Source organism: Odocoileus virginianus, chromosome 7 (assembly GCF_023699985.2).
Source record: "Odocoileus virginianus isolate 20LAN1187 ecotype Illinois chromosome 7, Ovbor_1.2, whole genome shotgun sequence".
Lineage (NCBI taxonomy): Eukaryota > Metazoa > Chordata > Mammalia > Artiodactyla > Cervidae > Odocoileus > Odocoileus virginianus.
The window spans coordinates 38,776,740-38,801,838 of record NC_069680.1 but is presented as its reverse complement, the minus strand read 5'-3'; the positions used below and the strand labels follow the sequence as shown (position 1 = coordinate 38,801,838).

The 25,099-nt window shown below is 33.7% G+C and overlaps 1 protein-coding gene across 7 annotated transcripts in view; it reads right to left on the bottom strand.

The window, feature by feature from the left end:
• The window catches only part of PCDH15 (protocadherin related 15), a 1,725,758-nt gene that overhangs the window by 347,479 nt on the left and 1,353,180 nt on the right, over positions 1-25,099 (bottom strand). For all 7 annotated transcript variants that reach the window (XM_070470562.1, XM_070470566.1, XM_070470561.1 and 4 more), the window contains 2 exons: positions 17,147-17,255; positions 13,784-13,896 (listed from right to left, as the gene is read on the bottom strand). In XM_070470562.1, coding sequence (XP_070326663.1) covers positions 13,784-13,896; positions 17,147-17,255 — 222 coding nt within the window. The remainder of the gene's footprint in view (positions 1-13,783; positions 13,897-17,146; positions 17,256-25,099) is intronic.

Here is a 25,099-nt window from a genome sequence, read left to right as displayed (position 1 = left end):
TGGACAAGTTCTTAGAAAAGTATAACTTTCCAAAACTGAACCAGGAAGAAATAGAAGATCTTAACAGACCCATCACAAGCAAGGAAATCGAAACTGTAATCAGAAATCTTCCAGCAAACAAAAGCCCAGGACCAGATGGCTTCACAGCTGAATTCTACCAAAAATTTAGAGAAGAGCTAACACCTATCTTACTCAAACTCTTCCAGAAAATTGCAGAAGGTAAACTTCCAAACTCATTCTATGAGTCCACCATCACCCTAATTCCAAAACCAGACAAAGATGCCACAAAAAAAAGAAAACTACAGGCCAATATCACTGATGAACATACATGCAAAAATCCTTAACAAAATTCTACCAAACAGAATCCAAGAACATATTAAAAAAATCATACACCATGACCAAGTGGGTTTTATCTCAGGAATGCAAGGATTCTTTAATATCCACAAATCAATCAATGTAATACACCACATTAACAAATTGAAAGATAAAAACCATATGATTATCTCAATAGATGCAGAAAAAGCCTTTGACAAAATTCAACATCCATTTATGATTAAAACTCTCCAGAAAGCAGGAATAGAATGAACATACCTCAACCTAATAAAAGCTATATATGACAAACCCACAGCAAGCATTACCCTCAATGGTGAAAAAGTGAAAGCATTTCCCCTGAAATCAGGAACAAGACAAGGGTGCCCACTCTCACCACTCCTATTGAACATAGTTTTGGAAGTGTTGGCCACAGCAATCAGGGCAGAAAAAGAAGTAAAAGGAATCCAGATAGGAAAAGAAGAAGTGAAACTCTCGCTGTTTGCAGATGACATGATCCTCTACATAGAAAACCCTAAAGATTCTACCAGAAAATTACTAGAGCTAATCAACGAATACAGTAGAGTTACAGGATATAAAATTTACACACAGAAATCTCTTGCATTCCTATACACTAACAATGAGAAAACAGAAAGAGAAATTAAGGAAACAATACCATTCACCATTGCAACAAAAAGAATAAAATACTTAGGAGTATATCTACCCAAAGAAACAAAAGACCTATACATAGAAAACTATAAAACACTGATGAAAGAAATCAAAGAGGACACAAACAGATGGAGAAATATACCGTGTTCATGGATTGGAAGAATCAATATTGTCAAAATGGCAATACTACCCAAAGCAATCTATAGATTCAATGCAATCCCTATCAAGCTACCAACGGTATTTTTCACAGAACTAGAACAAATAATTTCACAATTTGTATGGAAATACAAAAAACCTCGAATAGCCAAAGTAGTCTTGAGAAAGAAGAATGGAACTGGAGGAATCAACCTGCCTGACTTCAGACTCTACTACAAAGCCACAGTCATCAAGACAGTATGGTACTGGCACAAAGACAGAAATATAGATCAATGGAACAGAATAGAAAGCCCAGAGATAAATCCACGAACCTATGGTCACCTTATCTTCAACAAAGGATGCAAGGATATACAATGGAAAAAAGACAACCTCTTTAACAAGTGGTGCTGGGAAAACTGGTCAACCACCTGTAAAAGAATGAAACTAGGACACTTTCTAACACCATACACAAAAAATACCTCAAAATGGATTAAAGATCTAAATGTAAGACCAGAAACTATCAAACTCCTAGAGGAGAACATAGGCAAAACACTCTCCGACATAAATCACAGCAGGATCCTCTATGACCCACATCCCAGAATATTAGAAACAAAAGCAAAAATAAACAAATGGGACCTAAGGAAACTTAAAAGCTTTTGCAAAACAAAGGAAACTATAAGCAAGGTGAAAAGACAGCCCTTAGATTGGGAGAAAATAATAGACAACAAGCAACAGACAAAGGATTAATCTCAACAATATACAAGCAACTCCTCCAGCTTAGCTCCAGAAAAATAAATGACCCAATCAAAAAATGGGCCAAAGAACTAAACAGACATTTCTCCTAGGAAGACTTACAGATGGCTAAAAAACACATGAAAAGATGCTCAACATCACTCATTATCAGAGAAATGCAAATCAAAACCACAATGAGGTACCATTATACGCCAGTCAGGATGGCTGCTATCCAAAAGTCTACAAGCAATAAATGCTGGAGAAGGTGTGGAGAAAAGGGAACCCTGTTACACTGTTGGTGGGAATGCAAACTAGTACAGCCACTATGGAAAACAGTGTGGAGATATCTTAAAAAACTGGAAATAGAACTGCCATATGACCCAGCAATCCCACTTCTGGGCTTACACACCGAGGAAACCAGATCTGAAAGAGACACGTGCACCCCAATGTTCATCACAGCACTGTTTATCATAGCCAGGACATGGAAGCAACCTAGATGCCCATCAGCAGACGAGTGGATAAGGAAGCTGTGGTACATATACACCATGGAATATTACTCAGCCATTAAAAAGAATTCATTTGAATCAGTTCTAATGAGATGGATGAAACTGGAGCCCATTATACAGAGCGAAGTAAGCCAGAAAGATAAAGACCATTACAGTATACTAACACATATATATGGAATTTAGAAAGATGGTAACGATAACCCTATATGCAAAACAGAAAAAGAGACTCAGATGTATAGAACAGACTTTTGGACTCTGTGGGAGAAGGCGAGGGTGGGATGTTTCAAGAGAACAGCATCAAAACATGTATATTATCTAGGGTGAAACAGATCACCAACCCAGGTTAAATGCATGAGTCAAGTGCTCGGGCCTGGTGCACTGGGAAGACCCAGAGGGATCGGGTGGAGAGGGAGGTGGGAGGGGGGATCGGGATGGGGAATACATGTAAATCCATGGCTGATTCATGTCAATGTATGACAAAAACCACTAAAAAAACAAAAAACAAACAATAAAATGAAAGACAAAGATTCATAACTCATAAAAACTGTTTTTATTTTTGTCTTTTTCATGTCTTCTTATTCCTCACTAATAATTAAATCCCCAAATAATTCAAAATTCTACATAAATTTAATAGATTAACTCTACATTTTTTGCCCGTGGAAAGTCCTCAGAAAAACCCTTATACAGGACAGAGACAGTTTAAATAAAATATTTAGTTTTAGTAGCAGTAGAATTTAAATATTAGTTAACCATAAATATGTTATTCAGGTAAAATAAATGTTCCTGCATTGGGAACTTTTTTTTTTTAACTTTTCTCCTATTAAGTTTAAGAAATTGATGACAATTTACGGTTCCAATAAATTTTCCTAGGTAATCTCCACACACATGTTATAAATGGGTAGACATCAACATTTAACATCAACTCTTGACATCCTGGGTTTTTTTGTTTTTAAGCATCTTACTATATGTCTATACATATATTTTATAAGGGAAAATTTTATCACAACTGATCTCTATAAAATCTTCTCCAAACTTTAGAAGTAATCATTGACATAATTTAGTGGCATACATATACCAAGAGATGTGTTTTAGATATATATTTCAAAATAGATTCAAATTCTGTTATAATTTTTATTGATATGTTCCCCCTGTTTTTGCAGTAGTATTTTAAAACCAACTAAGAGTTAAAGTTAAATCTTTTCTTTTAAATCTCAGAGTGCTTTTCTATGTGATACAGTGACATTTGGCCATGGAAGTTTATAAGCAGTTTGATGCACATCTCTGTTTAATATCAGGCCTCTTTTTGTCTTTGTTCAGTCGCTCAGTTGTGTCCTCTTTGCAACTCCATGGACTTCAGCATGCCAGGCTTCTCTGTCCTCACCCTTATCCTTACCATTGAAGATAATTTTCTCTTTTTTCTCTTGTAATACACCAATTTTATTCATTGGAGGGCAGGTGACAAATCACAGTGATGTTTGGTAGTATCAGTGAGTTTGCACCAGAAAAAAATCACTTCACATTATTATTATTAAAAATATTTCAAATACATTTATGCTAATTTTAACTATGAAATTATGAGAATTAATACACCCATTGTTAATCTTATATAAAAGATTGATTTAGAAGAAAAACTTCTTTGTTTTTTACCGTTTTCATAACAATTTCAATATATTAGATTTCCTTTATAATGTTATGTAATTTATTTTCTGTATTTAAATTTTCATCTGAGAGTGGATTGCCAGAATGCTTCCGGGCATAAAATGTTTATGAGCCCCTGCTCTGCATTAAAGACAATAGTACTGGAAATAATGTGCAATCTTAAATTTATGTAACATTGTATCCTTCTCTCATAACTATATGTGTTCCTGACACCACCAGCCTGGATAAATTCTTTTTGTATCCAGCTGTTGTGATTAATTTGTGCTGAGACTTGGATGTTCTAGAAATCCCCTCTGTGACTTAGAGCAGGCTTTCTGGACACAGCTGACCAGGGTAAAAGGTATAATCCCTGACTAGAAAATATCACCTTTCACTGTAGGAAACTAATTGGTCCATATGGGGTTCCAACCCAATGACCTTGATCTGATTGAAGCAGGAACAGTTCATACACAGAAGTCATTTTGAACAAGGCATTTGAAGAGACGTTTTCTCTCTCCTTTTATTTTGTTTCTAATTGTTCTGAAAGTCGTTATGTTATATCCTGGACACACTAGTAATGCTATGAAAAGTAACACATTTCATACACATACACAATTTATAGATGGTGAGGGGAAAAGAAAAAGCAAACTATATAATAATGAAAGATTTTCTTTTACATTCAACTCATATGCTGCTAATTTTTACTGCCAGCTGTGAAGGCAGGAAAACATGTATTATTTGCATAATGGAAACAAAATGATCCAACAGAAAAAGGAAAAAAAAAACTAAATTAGATCTATGGAGACAATTGATTTCCCCATCTCCTTAAAAATAACATGTAAAGGCTCTTTATGTTATCTCTCTAAGTTTAGTTTGCTGTTAATATGACTACTATCTTTGGATTGCTACTATATATTTTGCCCTCTTTGGGGTATTTCAGATGTGCCAACTAGGTTTCTGTCTCCAAAGTACACATTCTTAATCTCTATATTATTTTGCCTCTCTTAATGTGAAAACATATACTTTCATGTTGATGAAAAAACAAAAAGGTTAGTTTTATGTTAAAGGCCACACCACATCTAAGTCCCATACAGAGTAGGGCCCAGACTCAGGTCTCCTGATTTATAGGCTATGCAGGAACATTCACCACATGATTCTCTTAATTTAGAGAATGTAAATGAATATCCTAATGTAAGGTTAATGGAAGGAGAGAAAATTAATAGATACTCCAGATAGAATTACAGTTAAAATATGTCACTTAATACTATCATGCTTTTCTCTTTAGAGGGCTCATGCATGAAAACTTTCATCCAATCATCTCTTCTTCTATACAATAAAAATAGAAATTCTCAAAAGTCTGACATAGTCTGCAGCTCTGTAGTTGCTAGTGAATGAGATGAGAAGCATGAAAAAGCAGGGTATGGTAGTATTTAAAAAATCACCTAATCCCATAAGATAATCTTATTTATACCTACAAAGCCTGTAGTTACAAGTTAAACATTATATTTAAAAGCTAAGTTTTACTTGGTGAATTTCTGGGCACGAGTCCCATTTTCAGTAATTAAAACCAAAGTAAAACTAAAGTCAAAACAAAAGTATAAAAAATACACTATTTAGTTACTTAGAAGAGCAAACCATTAACAGATACAAACTACCTAATTTTCATTATCAAAACAAGCAAACATTGATAACTTCCTAGCTCCCTGAACCAGAGGACTGAGAATGCAGAATAACGATTTTCCCTGCTGGTTGTTGGCAAGCAAGGTAAAATTCCATGATCTCTATTATGCATGCGTGCGAAGTTGCTTCAGTTGTGTCTGACTCTGCAACCCTATGGACTGTAGTGTGCCAGGCTCCTCTGTTGGTGGGATTCTCCAGGTAAGAATATTAGAGTAGGTTGCCATGACCTCCTCCAGGGGATCTTCCTGATCCAGGAACTGAACCCGTATCTCTATATCTCCTCAATGGCAGGTGGACTTTTTACCACTAGCACCACCTGAGAAGCCCTTGGACCAAAGATCATATTAATATTGCCAACTAATTAATAGTTAAAAATAAATGCATACTGTTGCTTCTTGGACTTTCTTATGCAATCATATTGCTTTACAACCTAAGAAATTACTTTTATTTAGACTTCACTACTCTAAAAATTGCAGAATTGTAATATAGAATACTGTATTACATAAAAAGAGCCTATTTATAACAATTATTAAAAATATTTGAGAACTTACAAAACCATGAAATATGTTATCAGCTAAAACACAAAGTGTTGTTCTGTATATTATATAACTGATTTGCTTGTAATGTCACAAATATAGTAAAGGAGTGCATTCTTGTTTGGAAATAAACACATTTCCTATTTGACAAAAAAGAAAAGATATCTTTACCAGGAAGACTGTGAATAACACACTCCCAGAGGAGTTTATAATATGACAGCAAAATCATATTGACACATTTTCCATCTAGAAAATATTTTTTAAAGTGAGGTATATTTTATCTTCATTTGATGTGAGAATTTGCCCACTGTGTTTATAATTTATCGCAATGGAAACACAAATTCTTGGAGCTTCCGTATAACTTTCAGTAATAAAAAGTCTTTCTCTTTGCTTAGATTTTGAGATATAAACCGACACTAGAATGACTAAAGCAATTTTGAATGATTTAAAGAAGAAAACCCAGTTGCTCTTGGGAAGATCACAGATTCAGAAAACTCCCACTAAGCACAAATATATCACACTATTTGGCTGATAGATGAATATGAGAATCATCTTGGCCATAAATAGCAAAGCCAGGCAGAGACAAAGTTATGATCATCATTGTGTAGTAACATTTTTCTGGAGTGCTTCTAACTCATGCTGTATTCCCCTTATTTTGCCTGCATTCTGCTTCCCCATTTAGTGAAAGTCTAGGCTGGCTTCTGATTTCATTCCCACAGACTATTCTCTCCACTAGGAGAAACCTCTCCTAAGGTGTTTCCGTGAAGTGGTTGACTGGAATAGACCATCTAGAATATTTGAATTTTAAAAAGTCATCAATATCAAAACATCTATCTCTATGTGGGTTATTTCTCAGAATCTAGAAATTAATGAGTGAGAATTTCTTATATGTACTAGTCCATTCTTAAGGGGAAAAAACAAAGACAAAAAAAAAAAAAAACTACTGAGAAAAATTGTTTAGCTTTCACGTTTTTAGATATACCTTTTTAGTTTCATCTTCTACACAGCAACCAACAACTATGAGGAAAGGTTACTTGTGGATTACCATGTAGGAGGGTTAAGGTAGTTTCTGTGTGTGAAGGGCTGTGTCGTGGGGAGATATGGAAAAGACTGCTCAGAAAGCGGCTTTCATGTGAACATTTTTACAATATTTAGACTTGCTGTTGTACTCGGTGACCTTTGCAGACAAGAGGGCCTTGCCAAATTCAAGGGACTGTGACGAGAATGGATAAATTGCTTTTCTTTTTCCAAGCAGTTGCAGGTCACCTTCTGAAGAAAGAAAAAGGCCAAGTGAAATATAACCTCTGTGTGTCTTTTGTCAGCTTGAACATTTGGACAGCCACTATCTTCAAAAGCAATATTCTGTTTCTGTTCTAACCTACCCAGCTGAATGAATAATAACATGACAAAGAGAACATCATATACTCTTTCCTTGTGGTGATTTTCATAATTGATATAATAGTTAATTCATTTAGCTTAGTACTAAGAATTTTTAGAAATGTGAACAACCAGTAGTAAATAAAAGGATACGTGTGCTTTATTAGGAAGCAAAAATAATGTGTTATGTGATAATCTACTAGATTGAAAAAAGTAGAACATAAAATTTAAAGATCAATATCTGGCAAATGTATCAAATATGTCAGTGGATTTCTGAAAGTGTATTATTCCTAGAGACATCCATGGAGGGGTTGCTATTTCATTACTGATAAGAACTAATACTTGAAATTTCTTTGGGGTAAGTTTCCTAAAATGTATATAGGACTTTCATTCTTAATGGCCTTAAACTTCCTTACCTTACAGATTTTGCTATTGGGTGGAGAAAGCGAGCTTACTTTTCAATTAACTGTTAAACTAAGATCTAGGATATGTGTGTATTTTATTCGTTCAACAGGAATCTGTAAAAATAGGGAGTGGCATGTATAGCTAGAATATTTCCAGAATTATGAAAGTATGTCATTCATAGAATTTGTCTTTTTTTCTTATGGCTGGACATCAGCTCTGATTTTTTTTTTTTTTTTTCTTTTCATAATCCTGGCTCATTGAAAGTCCCTATTCAATCTTTCCCAAAGATAGCATCTAAAGCTTTCTTCTCTCCTCTTAATTTCTATCTCTTTTTTGATAAACTGACAATACATACACCATAGCAGAAATATAGCAACTTATGTTTCACAATCTCTGTAACAGATTTAATGAATTTTGGTAGGTCTCTCATGTTCATGGGAGATATCATCCTTTTGATTTTGAGAAGTGATGACTAATGATCTGTGACTTCATACTCTGCCTCTAATACCTGATCTTTAAAAACAACAAAGTTTTTCTATTGGAAATTCATGTAATAGGCAATGTTTCAATTGGCTTGAAGGCAATATGGAGCAGCTTGATCTAATTTTGACTTCAGCAATACCTATTGGCAATATGAGGAGATAGGCAGGATGCATGAAAAAGAGACTAAAACCTTAGAGATTACTTGTGTGAGACTATGGGCCATGAGGATGAAATGCAGAGAACTGCAGAGGGCATGGAAAGTTGGGGAGACATTTAAGAGAAATTTTGGATAAGACTTGAAAAGTGACTGGATAGGTCCATGTGGGATCTGGTGTCTCAGAAGTACTGTAAACTCCTAGCTTGGGTGACGGGTTGATTGTCATATTATTAATTGAAAGAGAGAAGATAAGGTTTCAAAAGGATAGGCAGTTTACTACATTCTTAATTTGATTCAACTACAAAACACTCGGGGCAGTTGTCCAGCCAGTAATTGGACATATGGATGTAGAAATCAGAAGGGAAATACGTCTAAAAGCATAATTTTCATACTTGTGACTTCCTTGAGGCAGTGCTTTCATACATTTCTATCTCCTCAATGCCAAGCAAAATGTCAGGCCCCTAATGAGCACTCAAAAAGGATTTAGCAAACTGAAAAACTAGCAAATGTCATATGGCTTAAAGACAGTGAATCCTAACTTCCCAATGAATTCCTGTGAAGTAAAGTATAGTTGATATCATTACTCAAATAGAGGCCAAATATTTTCTAGAGTTGTACTATGAGACATTCATGAGCAGGATCAAGAGTTGTAGTGAATGCTCTTTTAGACCTCAGTCATCTCTTGCATGCTCTTTCCGTTGACTCTCAAATTACTAAAGCAATGTAACTCACCAGGAGAACTAGCACATTAACTCTACTATTTAAGCTTATCAGTTTCAATTCTGTGGCTCATTTTCTGTGATATAGATATATATAATGTATATATCTGTGTAATATATATATATGTATAATATTTTTAGAAGGAGGATTGTTTGCTTTTTTAAGTACAGTTATAAATAGCTTTTAAGTGTTAGTCACTCAGTCACGTCTGACTCTGCAAACCCATGGAGTGTAGCCTGCCAGGTTCCTCGGTGCATGGGATTCTCCAGGCAAGAATACTGGAGTGGGTAGCCATGCCCTTTTCCAGGGGATCTTCCCAACCCAGGGATCAAACCCAAGTATCCCACATTTTAAGCAGATTCTTTATGATCTGAGCCACCAAACTGTCTTAATACAGATATAGCTCCCCACCCCCCGTCCCCAGGGATTTAATTTATTGGAGAAGTTCATTGCATTTCTATTCTGGACAGAGACAAGATAAAATCTGTCAAATACATACACTTTCAAATGTATGTATTTAAATGCAATGAAGATGCAGTACCCATATCCAGCAGCCTTAAATTATTTATGTGCCAGGGAGAAAGGCATTATAAGAAATATTTATTGAGCACTTTCTATATGCTGTACATGGATAGGGGTGTGGTCTTGGGCCACAATGTTGAGGAAATATATTATTTAATACCCTCTCCCTCCTATAAAGTTCTGCCCTCCCTCCTATAAAGGTCAAGAGAAAATAAACAGTCAAATCTTCTATAGACTGATCAAAGTTACCACATGGAGGGACTTCCAATCAGAGGCCATGGCTTTCTAGAGGGACTGACTGTCTTTTTAGCATCTGAAGCATCAATGAGTTATTAATGAGTTATCAATGTGAACTAGACTGTTGATTTTTAAAGAGAGAGAGAAATGACTTAGGAGGAACAGCAAAATCCTGGAAGTTAGAAAGAACATGGTGAATTTAGGACAGTGCAAGTAGCTTAGTATGGTTGGCACAGAAAGTATACATGATGACTGATGAGAGCTTAGTGTTAACTATGTCCATTATGTGGAGAGAAAAGAAGATAAAGGTCAGCCTGCTATGCAGTATAAGCTGGTCAATGAACAGCAATATGAAAATCAGAAGGGCCATGATACAATGATATTTGTGATAGCATCATGACCCTTGTTATTAGATGTTAATTAAAAAGATTTAATTAAAATTATTTGAAAAACTGAGAGACAGTGAATTATTAATAATTTATTCATTTGATCCTCAGATGCCGAGTATAAATATATGAAGTATAAAAATACAAATATGTTTAATATTTTTTTAAAAAACACTGCATTTATAATAATGAAACCGAATGCTCTGGATTTTGCTAAGACACTCCATGCAAGAATTAATTCATTTTCATCTAGAATCTAAAATGTGTTTTCATGTTTCTATTGCATAGTTGTTTTTTTGCAATGGCGATCACATAACCTTTCATCCAAACTGGGACACTTCTGAGGATGAAAGAAGTGTTATGAATAATTATACAAGAATAATAGGCATAAATATGAACTGTCCTGGGAAAACCCAGGACTGGCTATGATTCTTGTTCGAAATGTGTAATTTATTTTAAAGCATACTTAAATTATTGTAGTTATGTAAAATTTGAAATAGGATGTTCATTTTGAAAAGAAACATCTTTGTCTCTTTGAATTAGATGTGTTTTAATCTTTTAATATTTTATAGTTGGTGAACTACTCCATCTTTTCTTCCTAGTTTCACCTTTCACTGTTATTTACCACTATACTGAATAAGTCATTGGCAGAAATAGATAAAATGAAGATGACAAATCTCTTATTTGTGACACTTACTGGCTGTTAAATGTGCTTACAGCTTTTTAAAGTAGAATTCTTCTTCAAAATCTAGAAGAGGATATTTCATTTTATTTTTCTTTAGCCTCAAAAACAGAAATTGGGATCAAGTCCAATAAAAATATTTATGACCAATGAAAAATGAAGCATTATTAAAATAAGAAAAAGGGAAGAAATTGAAAGACTTACTACAGAGAACTACCAAATTGTAGCATTACAATGGATCTTTATACAAAGACACAATACTCAGCTATTATTCAAGCAGGTGGCATATTATTATTCTTACAGATTGATACCTTTGCTTATTATCCCCTTGGTTGCACACAGAACAATAATTTGAATCTAATAATGCCTGTAGAAATTTCCATTAATAATATAAATTGTTATTAAAACATAAAAAAACTATCTGTGGTCTGTTCCAATTGATTTTGTTTCTATAATTGATGGACTGAATTTCACTATACCTGGGTACACCAGGACAACTGACTTTGATAATAAAGGAAAATAATTGATTTCAGGTTTCAAATGAGGCAGTTTGGAAACAGTGCTTTGTCAAGTTTCTTAACTCCCACAGAGTACAGCACCACAGGCCTCCGGGTAGATCCAGAGGAGACAAGGGAAACACATTTTGTAGTTTTATATAGTCCAATGATAATTAAAATAAAATTGTGCAAGGTGAATCTCATCCATGACTCTTTCACACAAATGGTAAAAGAAGTCTTTTTTGTTGAATGACTCCCAAAGTCCTACTGAATGAAATCTAAGGAAATTGCAGTTGAACATAAGGTTCTCTCCATGATCTTGCTCTATACCTCATTCCCTGTTAACTGCTTGTAGCCTAGCATGTCATGCCTCCAAGATTTCACTTCTGTTCTTCCTTATGTTCAAACACATTTCCCGGTTTTATTCATTAGCCAAATCTGTCCAATACAGCAAAACTTAGCTTGGGGTAATCTCCAGAAAATCTTCCCTGAGTCCCCAGATTAATTTAAATGTCCTTAATCTGTGCTTTGTTAGTGAGTTTTACATTTCCTTCCTGTTGGCAGTTGATGTATTATATTTGATTTATCAGCTTATATGATTTCTCCCCCTTCTAGATACACATTCTTCACGGACAAAGAAACACTAAACAAATACAGAATCTGGAGTGTGTAATATAATTGGGCCAACAAAATATGTCCTAATTTGAGCTAAAATCAAATGTATCTCTGTATTACTGTTTGCAGTTGCTCTCACAGATAATTAAACCCAGACAATCATTTCTAAGCAGCTGCATTTTAGTGAAGTAAAATAAGTATGGCTTTAGCTTAGATAAACTTAAATTTGAATTTCAATCCTGCTGCTTATTAATGATGTAATTCTGATTCAGTCACTTGCCATTTGAACTTTAGTTTTCATATTTGTACCAATTAGCGAAATACTAAGGTTGTGACTACAAATCAATGAAAAATATACATAAAACATGTATGACACACATGCTCAGTAAGCTTCCTTACCTTACTTTCTTTTAACACTTTAAAAACATTTTTAATGTCACAGGGCTGCATATCTATTTTTTGTATGTGTAGCCATGAAAAAGTCAGACAACACACACTAGATTTACTGTGTGTCCTTGGTTATATTTGTTCTTTTACTTAGAATGCTCTTCTCCCAGCCCCTATCACTACTTGGTAAATTCATATTCTTCCTTTGTTAGGCAGCTCAAATATTACCTTCTCAGTAAAGTCTTTAAAAATTAACTAACACATCATGTGGGTTTCCATAGTACCTTTCTAATGATTTTATTACAATATAGTAAATATTAAACCAAAACTGTAAACCAAATAGATTCCCTTAGCTTTGAAAATTTTTGTGGTCTAGGATCCTCTTTCAAATTAAAGAATGAGATATATATTAAAATAATTTCTGGACAAACAAGATAAAGCATAACACATTGTTGTTCAGTTGTGTCCAACTCTTTACCATCACATAGACTGTACTGTACCAAGCTCCTCTGTCCATGGAATTCTCCAGGCAAGACTACTGGAGCGGGTTGCCATTCCCTTCTCTAGGGGATCTTCCCAACACAGGGATTGAACCCAGGTCTCCTGCATTGGGCCTGCTTCTCTACCATCTGAGTTGCCAGGAAAGCCCCCATTAAAATAAAATAATATGTATATATAAATCCAGGTACTTTTAAAATATATTCATTGGTTAAGCTTTTGTGGTCAAAAGCTAAATCCACTTGGTGAAACAAACAGGCAAAAACCAAAAACCAAAACCTAAACTAAATATTAGAAGATGTGATAAGTTATAGTATGTAAATCATATACCTTTGATCAGGGTATTTATTACATACAAAAATAGTCAGTATTTGAATAGCAGTTTAATATATAAAGTTATGTTAAAGAAAAGCACCACCATGTATTTATTCTATCTGTTGCACTTCACCATTTTAAAGAAAAATTGGCTAATTGCAGTTCAAATTAATTTTCATTTTTATAGTATAAAAGCCTCTACAGTAGTCTCTACAGACTTTGTTAAAAAACACAAGAACATTAGAACATTAGTTTTATTTATAAACACAAGAACATTAAGCAATTAGTTAAATTTACCTTAATAACCAAATCAAACTTCTGGTGAAAGTCTCTATTTACTGCCTCCAGGAGACTAAGTTCTGCAGTCCTAGGATGCATATGAAAAAATCTTGGGTAATCCTCAGGAGTCCCTGAAAGACATTGACATTTCAGCACATAATTGAGAACAATAAGTAATATGCGTATCTGCTTTATCTATTTGTTTTCATTAACTGAGGAACAAATTCACAAAATCATTAGTAAATTAAGTTTCAGAATTATGCAGTCTAGGGAAAGCAGATGAAAATATGATTTATCTCTAATTACTTTATGAATAAGAGGATGGCATTACTTCTTGTTTGGATGATTTTCCAAATATCTTTTATTAAGTGAAATCTTTAATTAATTTGAAGCTTCATTTCATAAAAGAGATATTAAGTTCATTGATAATAAATTTTAAATTATAAAATTGTAATTTAATGGTACGTACATCTTAATTATAACCTGCATGGTCTTTCAACATTTAGCAAAAGATGACTAGTAATTTGTACCAAATATCAAGTTGCTTGAATATTAAAATGAGAATATTCTGTTACAGCGGGACAAACATTTTCTTAAAATAAGTATTCATCTAATGATATCAATCACTTTAAATAAAAACATTAAAATGTTAAATAAAATATTTTGATTTACTTTAGTGACTAGAGAGGATATTTCTAAAATTCAGCCATTCTAGTGAACTGAATTTTGCTTAAATTGTATCATCTCTCTTTGTATAGTACAACATTCTTTTTCTCAAAATGAAGACAAAGTGGAAGTCAAATCATATAACTGGAATACACGCATTTGGCTTAATGATAATGATAAGAATAAAATATAACATGACTGCCAATTATTGAATCCTACATTGTGCTAAGTGATTTATGTGTGTTTTTTAGTTGCTCAGTCATGTCCAACTCTTTGCATCCCCATGGACCGTAGCCCAGAATGTTCCTCTGTCTATGGAATTTCCCAGGCAAGAACACTGGAGTGGGTAGCCATTCCCTTCTCCAAGGGATCTTCCCAAGCCAGGGATCAAACCTGGGTCTCCTGCATTGCAAGCTGATTCTTTACCATCTAACCCACCAGGGAAGCCCTTAAATGCTTTATATAAGTAATCATCAATACCACTGTAAATTGTTCTCATTGTTCCCAGGAAGACTTAGGAGATTTGCAATATTAAGTAATCTGTTCAAGGTCAAAGAAACAATGTCAGACAGAGCTTGTATTCAAATCCAGGTTTAAAGATGTAAATTATATTCAAAAATGTGTTAATTGCTATAGTCCTCTGCTTGAACAAGAAAGAAAATTTTCCTGGGCTTATGTAAGGGGAGAAAAATGATGCCAGTTAAATAAGCTTAAAAATTCAGAAATAGTCAAAATTGCACATGAAAAATAAGTATATGATAAAGGAATCTGCAAAATTAGGGGAAAATAGATTTTTGGTTAGGAGCATTTACCTAATAGGAGAATCATACAGAAAATGATAAAAATTTATCTATTTTTCATACAGTATACTAAAGTAAACCACAAATGGAGAAGATACTTATGTACAATAAGCAATAAAGCAACATCTAGTAATAGATGAAAATGTGGATGGATTCTATTCTAATGTGAGAGTGGGCATATCTTTCCTACCTGTGGCTCATAATAAAGTATGAGTAAGGGAAAACAGCTATAAATTTAATGGCTTTACAAAACTGCACGGCAAGACGCAATAAACAAAGTAATGAAATTATATTATAATTATCTTTAAATTTAACACTTTGGACTTTTCACATGCTGCATTATCCAAACCATTTTTATCCCATTTTATACTTGAAGACTATAGTCTTTCTGCTAAAATAACTCTTTCTAAGCAATTTCACAGATATCTTTAGTTCTCTCCTCCCATGAGATCACATGATATGTGGTTCATACTTTGTAGTATTTAAAACCATGTTTTTTGTTTTTTTTTTAACCATGTATTTTAATGTATCTTTTGACATTTCTATCCATGGACTGTATTCTTGCCCAACCTAGACCATTTCTCCTTAATGTTCATATCTACATCATCTAGTATAGTAATTGCCATACTATCAAGTCCTTAGTTAACGAAATAAAAAAAAAATGCCTATTTCCTTTTATGTATGTCAACCTGATAGTGAAAGAAAGTGTTAGTCACTCAGTTGTGTCCAAAACTTTGTGACCCCGTGGACTGTAGCCCACCAGGCTCCTCTGTCCATGGATTCTCCAGGCAAGAATTTTGGAGTGGGCTGCCATTTCATTTTCCAGGAATTGAATTTGGGTCTCCTGCATTACAGGTAAAGTTGGCTCTTTACCAACTGAGCCACCATGTCAACCCCCTAGAGACTTAAAACAGACTTATGCTTGTATTCATAAGCACTTTTTAAAAAACTTAATAGTCTAACTCTACAACTTACTTATAATATACCAAAGACTTGAAACAGAATTACTTGAATTTTCTCTATGGACAGCATTTCTAAGTAAGCTATAACATTGTATTTTGAAATCTGTGTGGCATGTCTAGGTGATTATAATATGCATCTGTGGGGTGGGAAGGGGTTGAGGATAAAGTTAAATTCCATTCAATAGTTACTTTGAAGCATACTTCTAAGTGTCTCTTCTTCATTAAGAGATGTATTGTTTGTTTTAGATGTGTGTATCTCTCTGGATACTATAAATCATGCAAAACAACTACACCCATATTTTAGCAAAAGCAGTTTAAGAAAAGTGACATGATGAGATTCTTATCAGTTTTGCTTTTGGTGTGACTAACAAATATGCACAAGAATGGATTAAAATGACTTCTCTGAAATTCCTCAAGGAAAATTTAGCCAAAGGGTATAATTGTGTTATGTTTCCTCGGGGTAATCATAATCTTTCTTCTTCTTGGCTCCAATAGCCCTTATTTAATTGTCACATACTTTTTAGAATTCTGTAATGGAATCACTATTTTTAGAATTATGTTAATGGTAATGGTACCCAACCAATGATAAAATACTAGTAGATCAAATAGTGTAAGCTTTTAAATTGATTTTTTAAATTTTTTCTTAGAGAATTCTTTATGAGCTGATACAGAGAAAACTACCAACAGCAGAATACATACTATTTTGAAGTTGTTTTGCCCCCTAATCAAAGTGTTTCTACATATTGTTCACATTTCACTGAGACTAATTCTAAGGGAAAAAATATTTTTAAATGATTATTTTTACAATGTATTTATATATAAAAATAATTTCAATAAAATTTCTAAAAATAAAATCTTTGTTATTAAACTTTAAAAAAAAATTGAAACTTTTTTTTTTTCCTACACAATTTTAAAGCTATAGATGAGAATGTAAAATGTTAGAAGGTACAAACCAACAAGGATGGAATACAGGATGCCTGGCCTGTCTGATGGTGGCTGGATATTCTGGTCCTGATCAATGGCTTGGATGGGTGGTGTAACAATGATGGGGTTCAGTTCTTCCTGGAAAAAAAAAATCAGAGAGTTTAGTTCAGTTTTATGATCTCAGAGAGAATTGACACTCAGATATTGTTGTCTAGACAGCTAGATAACACCTGAATGAGTAAAGTTAGATTTCAAAATGTGTAATTTAACACCACAAATTAGTTAATTTTTGAATCTGAAAGGGGAGCAAGATGCCCTCCCTAAAAGGAGAGCAAGGAAGAAGTATATTAATAAATTTTGAATCTTTCCTAAATAATTTAATCAAACATATTAGGTTATCAAGTATAGTATTTTTTTTTTGCCTTTAGACAAGATTTGTTAATATATTTATATTCTTTTCTCCTTAAATGATGACTTAAAGTTTCACATAAGTTATATTAAAATAAATGTTTTAAAATTTTATGTTTTAAGTCAATAGAAATAAATTGTATGTTTCATATAGTTAAACTTAGTATATATCATGTATATATATATATACATGTAACTTATATACATATTATCATATATAATATACATATTATATATAACTATATATATTATATTCTTATCTGCAAGAATATTCTGTTTAAAGATATAATGCATTTCTGATGTCCAGTGGCATCAAGTTTTGCCATCAGGACCAGATAATAAATATGCCTAGGCTTTGCTGGCCATGCAGTCTCTGTTATAGCTACTCAAGTCTGCCATTGTAACACAAAAGCAGCCAGTAGACATGACTGTGTTGCAATAATACTTTATTTACAAAAACAGATGGTGAATAGGATGTAGTTTGCTAACCCTGTGCTAGATTATAATAGGTATGCTGGAAGGAAAAACATTTACTCTGCAGAGATAAGTTTGGGAAATACCATATTAAATAGCATTTTAAAAATGTTAATTCATTCTACTACTTGTTTCAGAGATTTAAGTGTATTAGTTTGCCTAACAACTGTCTAAGAAAGGGGCATTATTTGTACATTTTCTAGAATCACTTATTAACATCTTGAACTAACACCCTTAGAACATAGTTTAGAAAATACTGCTTTAAGTTTATGGAACTCAAAGTCCAAATATATAAGTGGTAATTCTGAATGGAAATAGAGTGTGTCTCAGTATCTCATACACATTCTAAGGAATCACTGCAATGTTCTTATATATTATTTCTTCTCAACTAACATAACCTTGAAATGTATCATGCACTCTTCTACAAAATCTGTAGTTTCTAATCTCGGCAGAAATGTATAGTTGTGGCATTCTAAGTGAAAACAAAAAAGCAATGATATTAATTGTTATGCACAAAACTTAATGTTATGTTATTAAGTTACATTAGGTTTACAGGCATTTTAATAATTGACCAATTATTGGTAACAATTGGTAACAATTGACCAATAATTTAGAGCTCATATACTTCTTAGAGGCTCTGTCCAAATCATTTTCTCTAATGGGCTCTCAGTGGTCTAAATATTATCAATATTTTCCTAAAAATAAAGAGCTCTTTGTGGGGATAACTTGTGTGTATGTGTGCACATGCCCAGTCATGTCTGACTCTCTGTGACTGCATGGACTGTAGCCTACCAGGCTCCTCTGTCCATGGGATTCTCCAGGCAAGAATACTGGAGTAGGTTGTCATTTCTTTCTCCAGGGAATCTTCCTGACCTAAGGATCAAACCCACCTCTCTTAAATCTTCTACATAGCCAGGTGGATTCTTTATCACTGTGCCTTCTGGGAAGCCAGGGATAACTTACATTCCATTCATTTCTTTAAATGTGGATTTAGAACCATGAAAATGTTAAATCGATATCAAAATTACTACATAAAATCCATTTGACCACTGTTGTTCTCACCCAATGTGCTGTGTGTCATGCTGTGCTTAGTCGCTCAGTCATGTCTGACTCTTTGCGACCCCATAAACTGCAACCTACCAAGCTCCTCTGTCCTTAGAGATTCTCCAGGAAAGAATACTGGAGTGGCTTGCCATTGCCCTGCTCCAGGGTATCTACCCAACCCAGGGATTGAATTCAAGTCTCCTGCATTGCAGGCAGATTCTTTACCAATTGAGCCACCAGGAAAGACCCACAATTTTTCTTTCACTCCCTACTTAGTAAAATCTTCAGACTTGAGATGCAGATTACAGACCCTATTTAAAATTTAAATATCCTTCAACTCAGCATTTGAGTGATATATTCACATGACTAACATACATATAATATTATACTGAAATAGCTTAAGTGTTTAAAATTAAATCAAGATATAAAAATCTCCAAGAATAATCTATAGACAGTTTTCCCTGGTATGGTAGAAAAAATAAAAACAAATATATTCAGAGATAACTTTGGAAAGGTAAACTGAGCTCATAGAATGACTAGTATCTCTGGCTTATTATCTTTAATTACTATAATTCTTAATTTTGACTGATTCTAACATTCACCTTTCTATGAATATGATACTGGACTCATCATTGCTTAGATTTGTGGTCTGTATTTTAATTGAATAATTTTATAGCATTTAGAAAGAGAATATTTATGTTAAAATAGTAAAAACTTCACCATCAACTATAAATATATTCTAGCACTGATAATTAACTGATTTGAAATTTTAATAAATTATATCCTTTAATACCTAAATAATTGAACTTATCATTTATTATTAAATTACTTTCATTAAATTTGATGTGCTCTTTGCACTTAGAAACTTCTCTTTTCAATACCTTTCATAAAAATCTACTTAAATATCCAACTGGAATTTAAATTTGTTATACTCTTCCTTTAACAAAAAAGTAAGATATAGACTACATGAAAGAAAATTCATTACACAAATATTAACATCAATGGCAAAGTCAATTTGTGGACATTGTTATTCTCATCTCTTATTATATTTAAGTACACCATTTTCTCAGAAGTTTTTGAAAATATTTAGCTAGTTTCCAGAGCCTCTTGATAAAAGTGAAAGAGGAGAGTGAAAAAGTTGGCTTAAAGTTCAACATTCAGAAAACTAAGATCATGGCATCCGGTCCCATCACTTCATGGCAAATAGGTGGGGAAACAGTGGCAGACTTTATTTTTGGGGGCTTCTAAATTACTGCAGATGGTGACTGAAGCAATGAAATTGAAACATGCTTACTCCTTGGAAGAAAATTTATGACCAACCTAGATAGTATATTAAAAAAGCAGAGACATTACTTTGCAACAAAGATCTGTCTAGTCAAGGCTATGGTTTTTCCAGTGGTCATGTATGGATGTGAGTTTTGGACTATAAAGAAAGCTGAGTACCAGAGAATTGATGCCTTTGAACTATGGCATTGGAGAAGACTCTTGAGAGTCCCTTGGACAGCAAGGAGATCCAACCAGTCCATCCTAAAGGAAATCAGTCCTGAATATTCATTGGAAGGACTGATGTTGAAGCTGAAACTCCAATACTTTGGCCACCTGATGTGAAGAGCTGACTCATTGGAAAAGAGCCTGATATTGGGAAAGATTGAAGGTAGGAGGAGAAGGGGATGACAGAGGATGAGATGGTTGGATGGTATCACCGACTCAATGGACATGAGTTTGAGTAAACTCTGGGAGTTGGTGACGGACAGGGAGGCCTGGCATGCTGCCCTCCACGGGGTTGCAAAAAGTTGGACACGACTGAACGACTGAGCTTAACTGAACTGAGCCAGATTCTTGTCTGTTTACTACATGTTAACTAACATAGAAAGGACAAACAAATCTAAGGTGTCCACAATACTCTCATATAGATATATATATATACACTCAATGTCTTCCTTAAGAACCTAAACCACCATTTCTGTTTTTCTTTAATTAGTTTTGCTCTTTTCAAATGTCAGAAATATCAAATTGCTTGAAAAAGTGTCATGTATTTTGAAATAATCTCCTCCTTGTGAATATTTTTAAAATCTATTAACAAGGTGGGAGGCATGGGCCAAGTCAATTACTTTCAACTTTTTATGTTATCACAGAAACAAATAAGATTTAAAACTCTACAATCCACTAATAACCACTGTTACTAGTTTGAGGTATTTTCTATCAGAATTATCTATATATCTAGCATCTGTCTATCTGTCTATTTCCACAATGATATTTCACCACTTTGCATATCTAAAGTTTGTTGATTATTTTTACCCCATGTTATACTACTGTTCTAAACCAATACATCTGCTTTTCAAAAACACAATTTGCAATGATGCAACCTCCACTAATATTATAATTATGCTGTATAGTTGTACATCGAAGTTGCTTTTATTACTTCGCATGTTAAGTCACTTCAGTCACGTCTGACTATGTGAAACCCTATGGACTGTAGCCTACCAGGCTTTTCTGTCCATGGGATTCTCCAGGCAAGAATATTGTAGTGGTTTGCCATGCTTTTCTTCAGGGGATATTCCTGAGCCAGGCATCAAACCCACATCTTTTACGTCTCCTGTGTTGATAAGCAGGTTTGTGACAAATCTCTAATTTGTCATAAATCTACTTCCCAGTCCTAAACCCACACACACACACACACACACACACACACTACAAAAATGCTACACGTTTTAATAAAATTTGAGAATTGAGAACTACACTATAATTTTTTTCATTTTTCATTTCCTTTAAGAATTATTTTATATTCCTACATCAGTTGCATATATATTTATAAATATTAAATTAAATTTTCATTGATTTATATTTATATTTTTTATTTTAATACACATAAATAAATACTTATATCATAATTTACTTATTTTTAAAATCTTTACTTTTATTGACCAGTCAACTGACATATGTCGTTGAATATTTTTTTCAGTGAGAAAATGTGAATACTTGTATATATGAGAAGGCTAATGGCTGAATGAAAAGTATTGACTGAATATTAGGGTTCCATTTCACAAACTTTCTCTGTTCACAAACTTGACTCCATTGTTATCCAGTTTTGTTTCTATGGATCAGGAATCGGATCTCTATCTAGTGTTTGGTTCCTTTACGGTTTTTCTTTATTGGTCTTACTTAAATTTGCTTGTATCTTGAAATAAAATAGTAAATCAGAAATTTTCTGGGTACAGGCATATCTCATTTTATGGCACTTTGCCTCACTGTACTTCACAGACACTGCATCTTTTACAAATTGGAACTTCGAAGCAAACCCGTGTCAAACAAGTCTATCAGAACAATTTTTCCAAAATCATTTGTTCACTTTTTGTCTCTGTATCATATTTTGGTAATCCTCACAGTAATTCAGACATTTTCATTATCACTATGTTTGTTATAGTGATCCACAATCAATAATCTTTAATGTTACTATTGCAGCTGTTTTGTAGCCCCAGGAACTGTGCCCATATAGTAGATGGTGCAACTTAATTAATAAATGGTGTATGTGTTCTGATTGCTCCACAACTCTTTGTTCCCTGATCTTTCTCACTCATCTTGGGCCTCCTAATTCTGTGATACACAACATTGTTGAACTTAGGCCATTTAATAACCCTACAATGGACTCTAAGTGTTCAAGTAGAAGGAAGAATGGCAGTCTCTCACTTCAGAACAAAAGATAGAAATGATTACACTTAGGGAAGGTGCAAAGCCAAGATAGGTTGGAAGCAAGGTTTCTTAGGCCGTTAAACAGCTAGCCATGTCATGAATGCAAAGGAAAAGTTCTGGAAGGAAATTCAAAATGTTAATTTTGTGAATACATGAATGATTAGAAAGCAAAACATTCTTATTGCTAATATGAGGAAAGTTTTAGTGGTCTGGATAAAAGATTAAACCAGCTACAACAAATGAAGAGTTGCTTCTTATGGATAAGCAAAGAAAGTGGTTTCTTAAGATGGAATCTATCCCTGGTGAAGATGGTAGAAAATTGCTGAAATGACAACCAAGGATTTAGAACATTCCATAGATTAGTTGAAAAGCACAGCATAGTTTGGGAGGATTGGCTCTGATTCTGAAAGAAGTTCTGCCATGGTTAAAATACTCTCAAACCCCATTACTTGTGACAGAGAAATGGTTCCTGAAATTAGTTTTATTATGGCAGTTCTACTTTCTACTCTATCAATAGCTTTATTTCACCTTTAATCTCATGATTTATATATTTTATTTTTTATTTTTATTTGAAATTCAAAGCTTTAAATTAGGTAACATGTTTCTTTTAATATATGTTCTTAACATTTTTTTTTCTTTTTATCTTGAATATAAAATATTCTTCTCCTTCAATGCTCCAGAATATTTCTTGAGATTCACATGTATCTCAGCCAGTGTTTTGATTGCTTGGTGCCTTTATGACTGTGAAGTTCCCATATTTCTGTGGTGGGAACCTGAATTTCTATTTTTATGTCTGTGGGGTTTTTCACTCTTTATTTCAAAACAGTAGCAATCTTATAGTTGTTGTTGCACAAATCTGACTTAGATTTTTTGTTTCCAGTGTTGGTGCCACTTCTTATCTCTTTTTATGTCTTTACAAATATTTCAGCATGGTCATGGGTAAAGATAAATCCAGTACTTAAAGCTACCTGCCATTTCAATCCAGACCTTTCCACTATAGGTTTATGAGCAGGAAAATAAGAAGATAAAAGAGGTGTTAGATAAAACTATGTTTTCACTTATGAATAAGATTAACACGCCGAGAGAAAACCTCTTTTCTAACTTTTCCAAATAGAAACGTAATTGTTCTTTCCTCGCTATGGTCCTGGCTATAGCTTTAACCTTCAGCAGTCTATTGCTCAGAAGTCTTACTTCAATGTATATTATAGAGCAGTGAAGTGCAGAGGAAAGCATGCTGCCATCACAGCTGGAAAGACCAAAGTCTGAAACTGTGCTCCAAAATATAGCATGAATACTAATTCAGCCTTCTAAGTGTATTAATTTACATCAAATTGTATCAATTAATTTCACATCAATTTAATCTTAAAACCATTTCTTGGCTTAAAAAAGTAACTTTTGCAGTTATTTGCAGTGACTGTCTCAGGTTAATACTAAATATTAGTTTTTAAATGTCTTATTTATGCATAATTTTCTTTCTGGTAGTAGTAACATAAATTAAATAGTGGGATCATTATTATTTCTTTCACTGTTAGTGCCTTACTTTGTGTCTTATACATTGCAGATACTTAGATACCATTTACTCAATAAGAAAACTGTGGCTATTGAATGAATTTTGTGAGTAAAATGACTATAGCAAAATAAATCTGATACGAACATCCAAAGAAAGAGACAAATTTTAGAAAAACAATGACTGGTGATAAGTTTTATTGGGAGTTGGGCATACCAGAGAAAAATGAATTCTTAATTCAGAATTAGAAAAAAATAAGATTTAAAAAATAAATGGAATTAATTCAGTGTTTTTATATTAATTTCAGATATTGATTAGACCTTTATTCTATTTAAGTATATAAAAATAATTATTGCATTTTCCTGCATTTTTGAATATGTCTTATAAAACTAAACTACACACTGTATCCTTTACAGTTAGCATATTAATATACTACTATATGATGGGGCTTCCCCAATGGTTCAGTTGTAAAGAATCTGTTTACAATGTGGGAGTCGCAGTAGACCTGGATTTGATCCCTGGATTGGGGAGATCCCCTGAAGGAGGGCACACAACCCACTTCAGTATCCTTGTCTGAAGAATCCCATGGACAGAGGAGCCTGGCACGCTATAGTCCATAGGGTCACAAAGAGTCCGACATGACTGAGGCAATTTAGCATGGCATACGATAGTTACTACTAATAGTAACTGGCTTCTTTGGTGGCATAGATGGTAAAGAATTCACCTGCTGTGCAGGAGATCCAGATTCAATCCTTGGGTTGGGAAGATGCCCTGGAAAAGGGAATGGCCACCCACACTACTATTCTTGCCTGGAGAATTCCATCGACAGGAATTGATAAGGCTGAACTTATCCTATTGA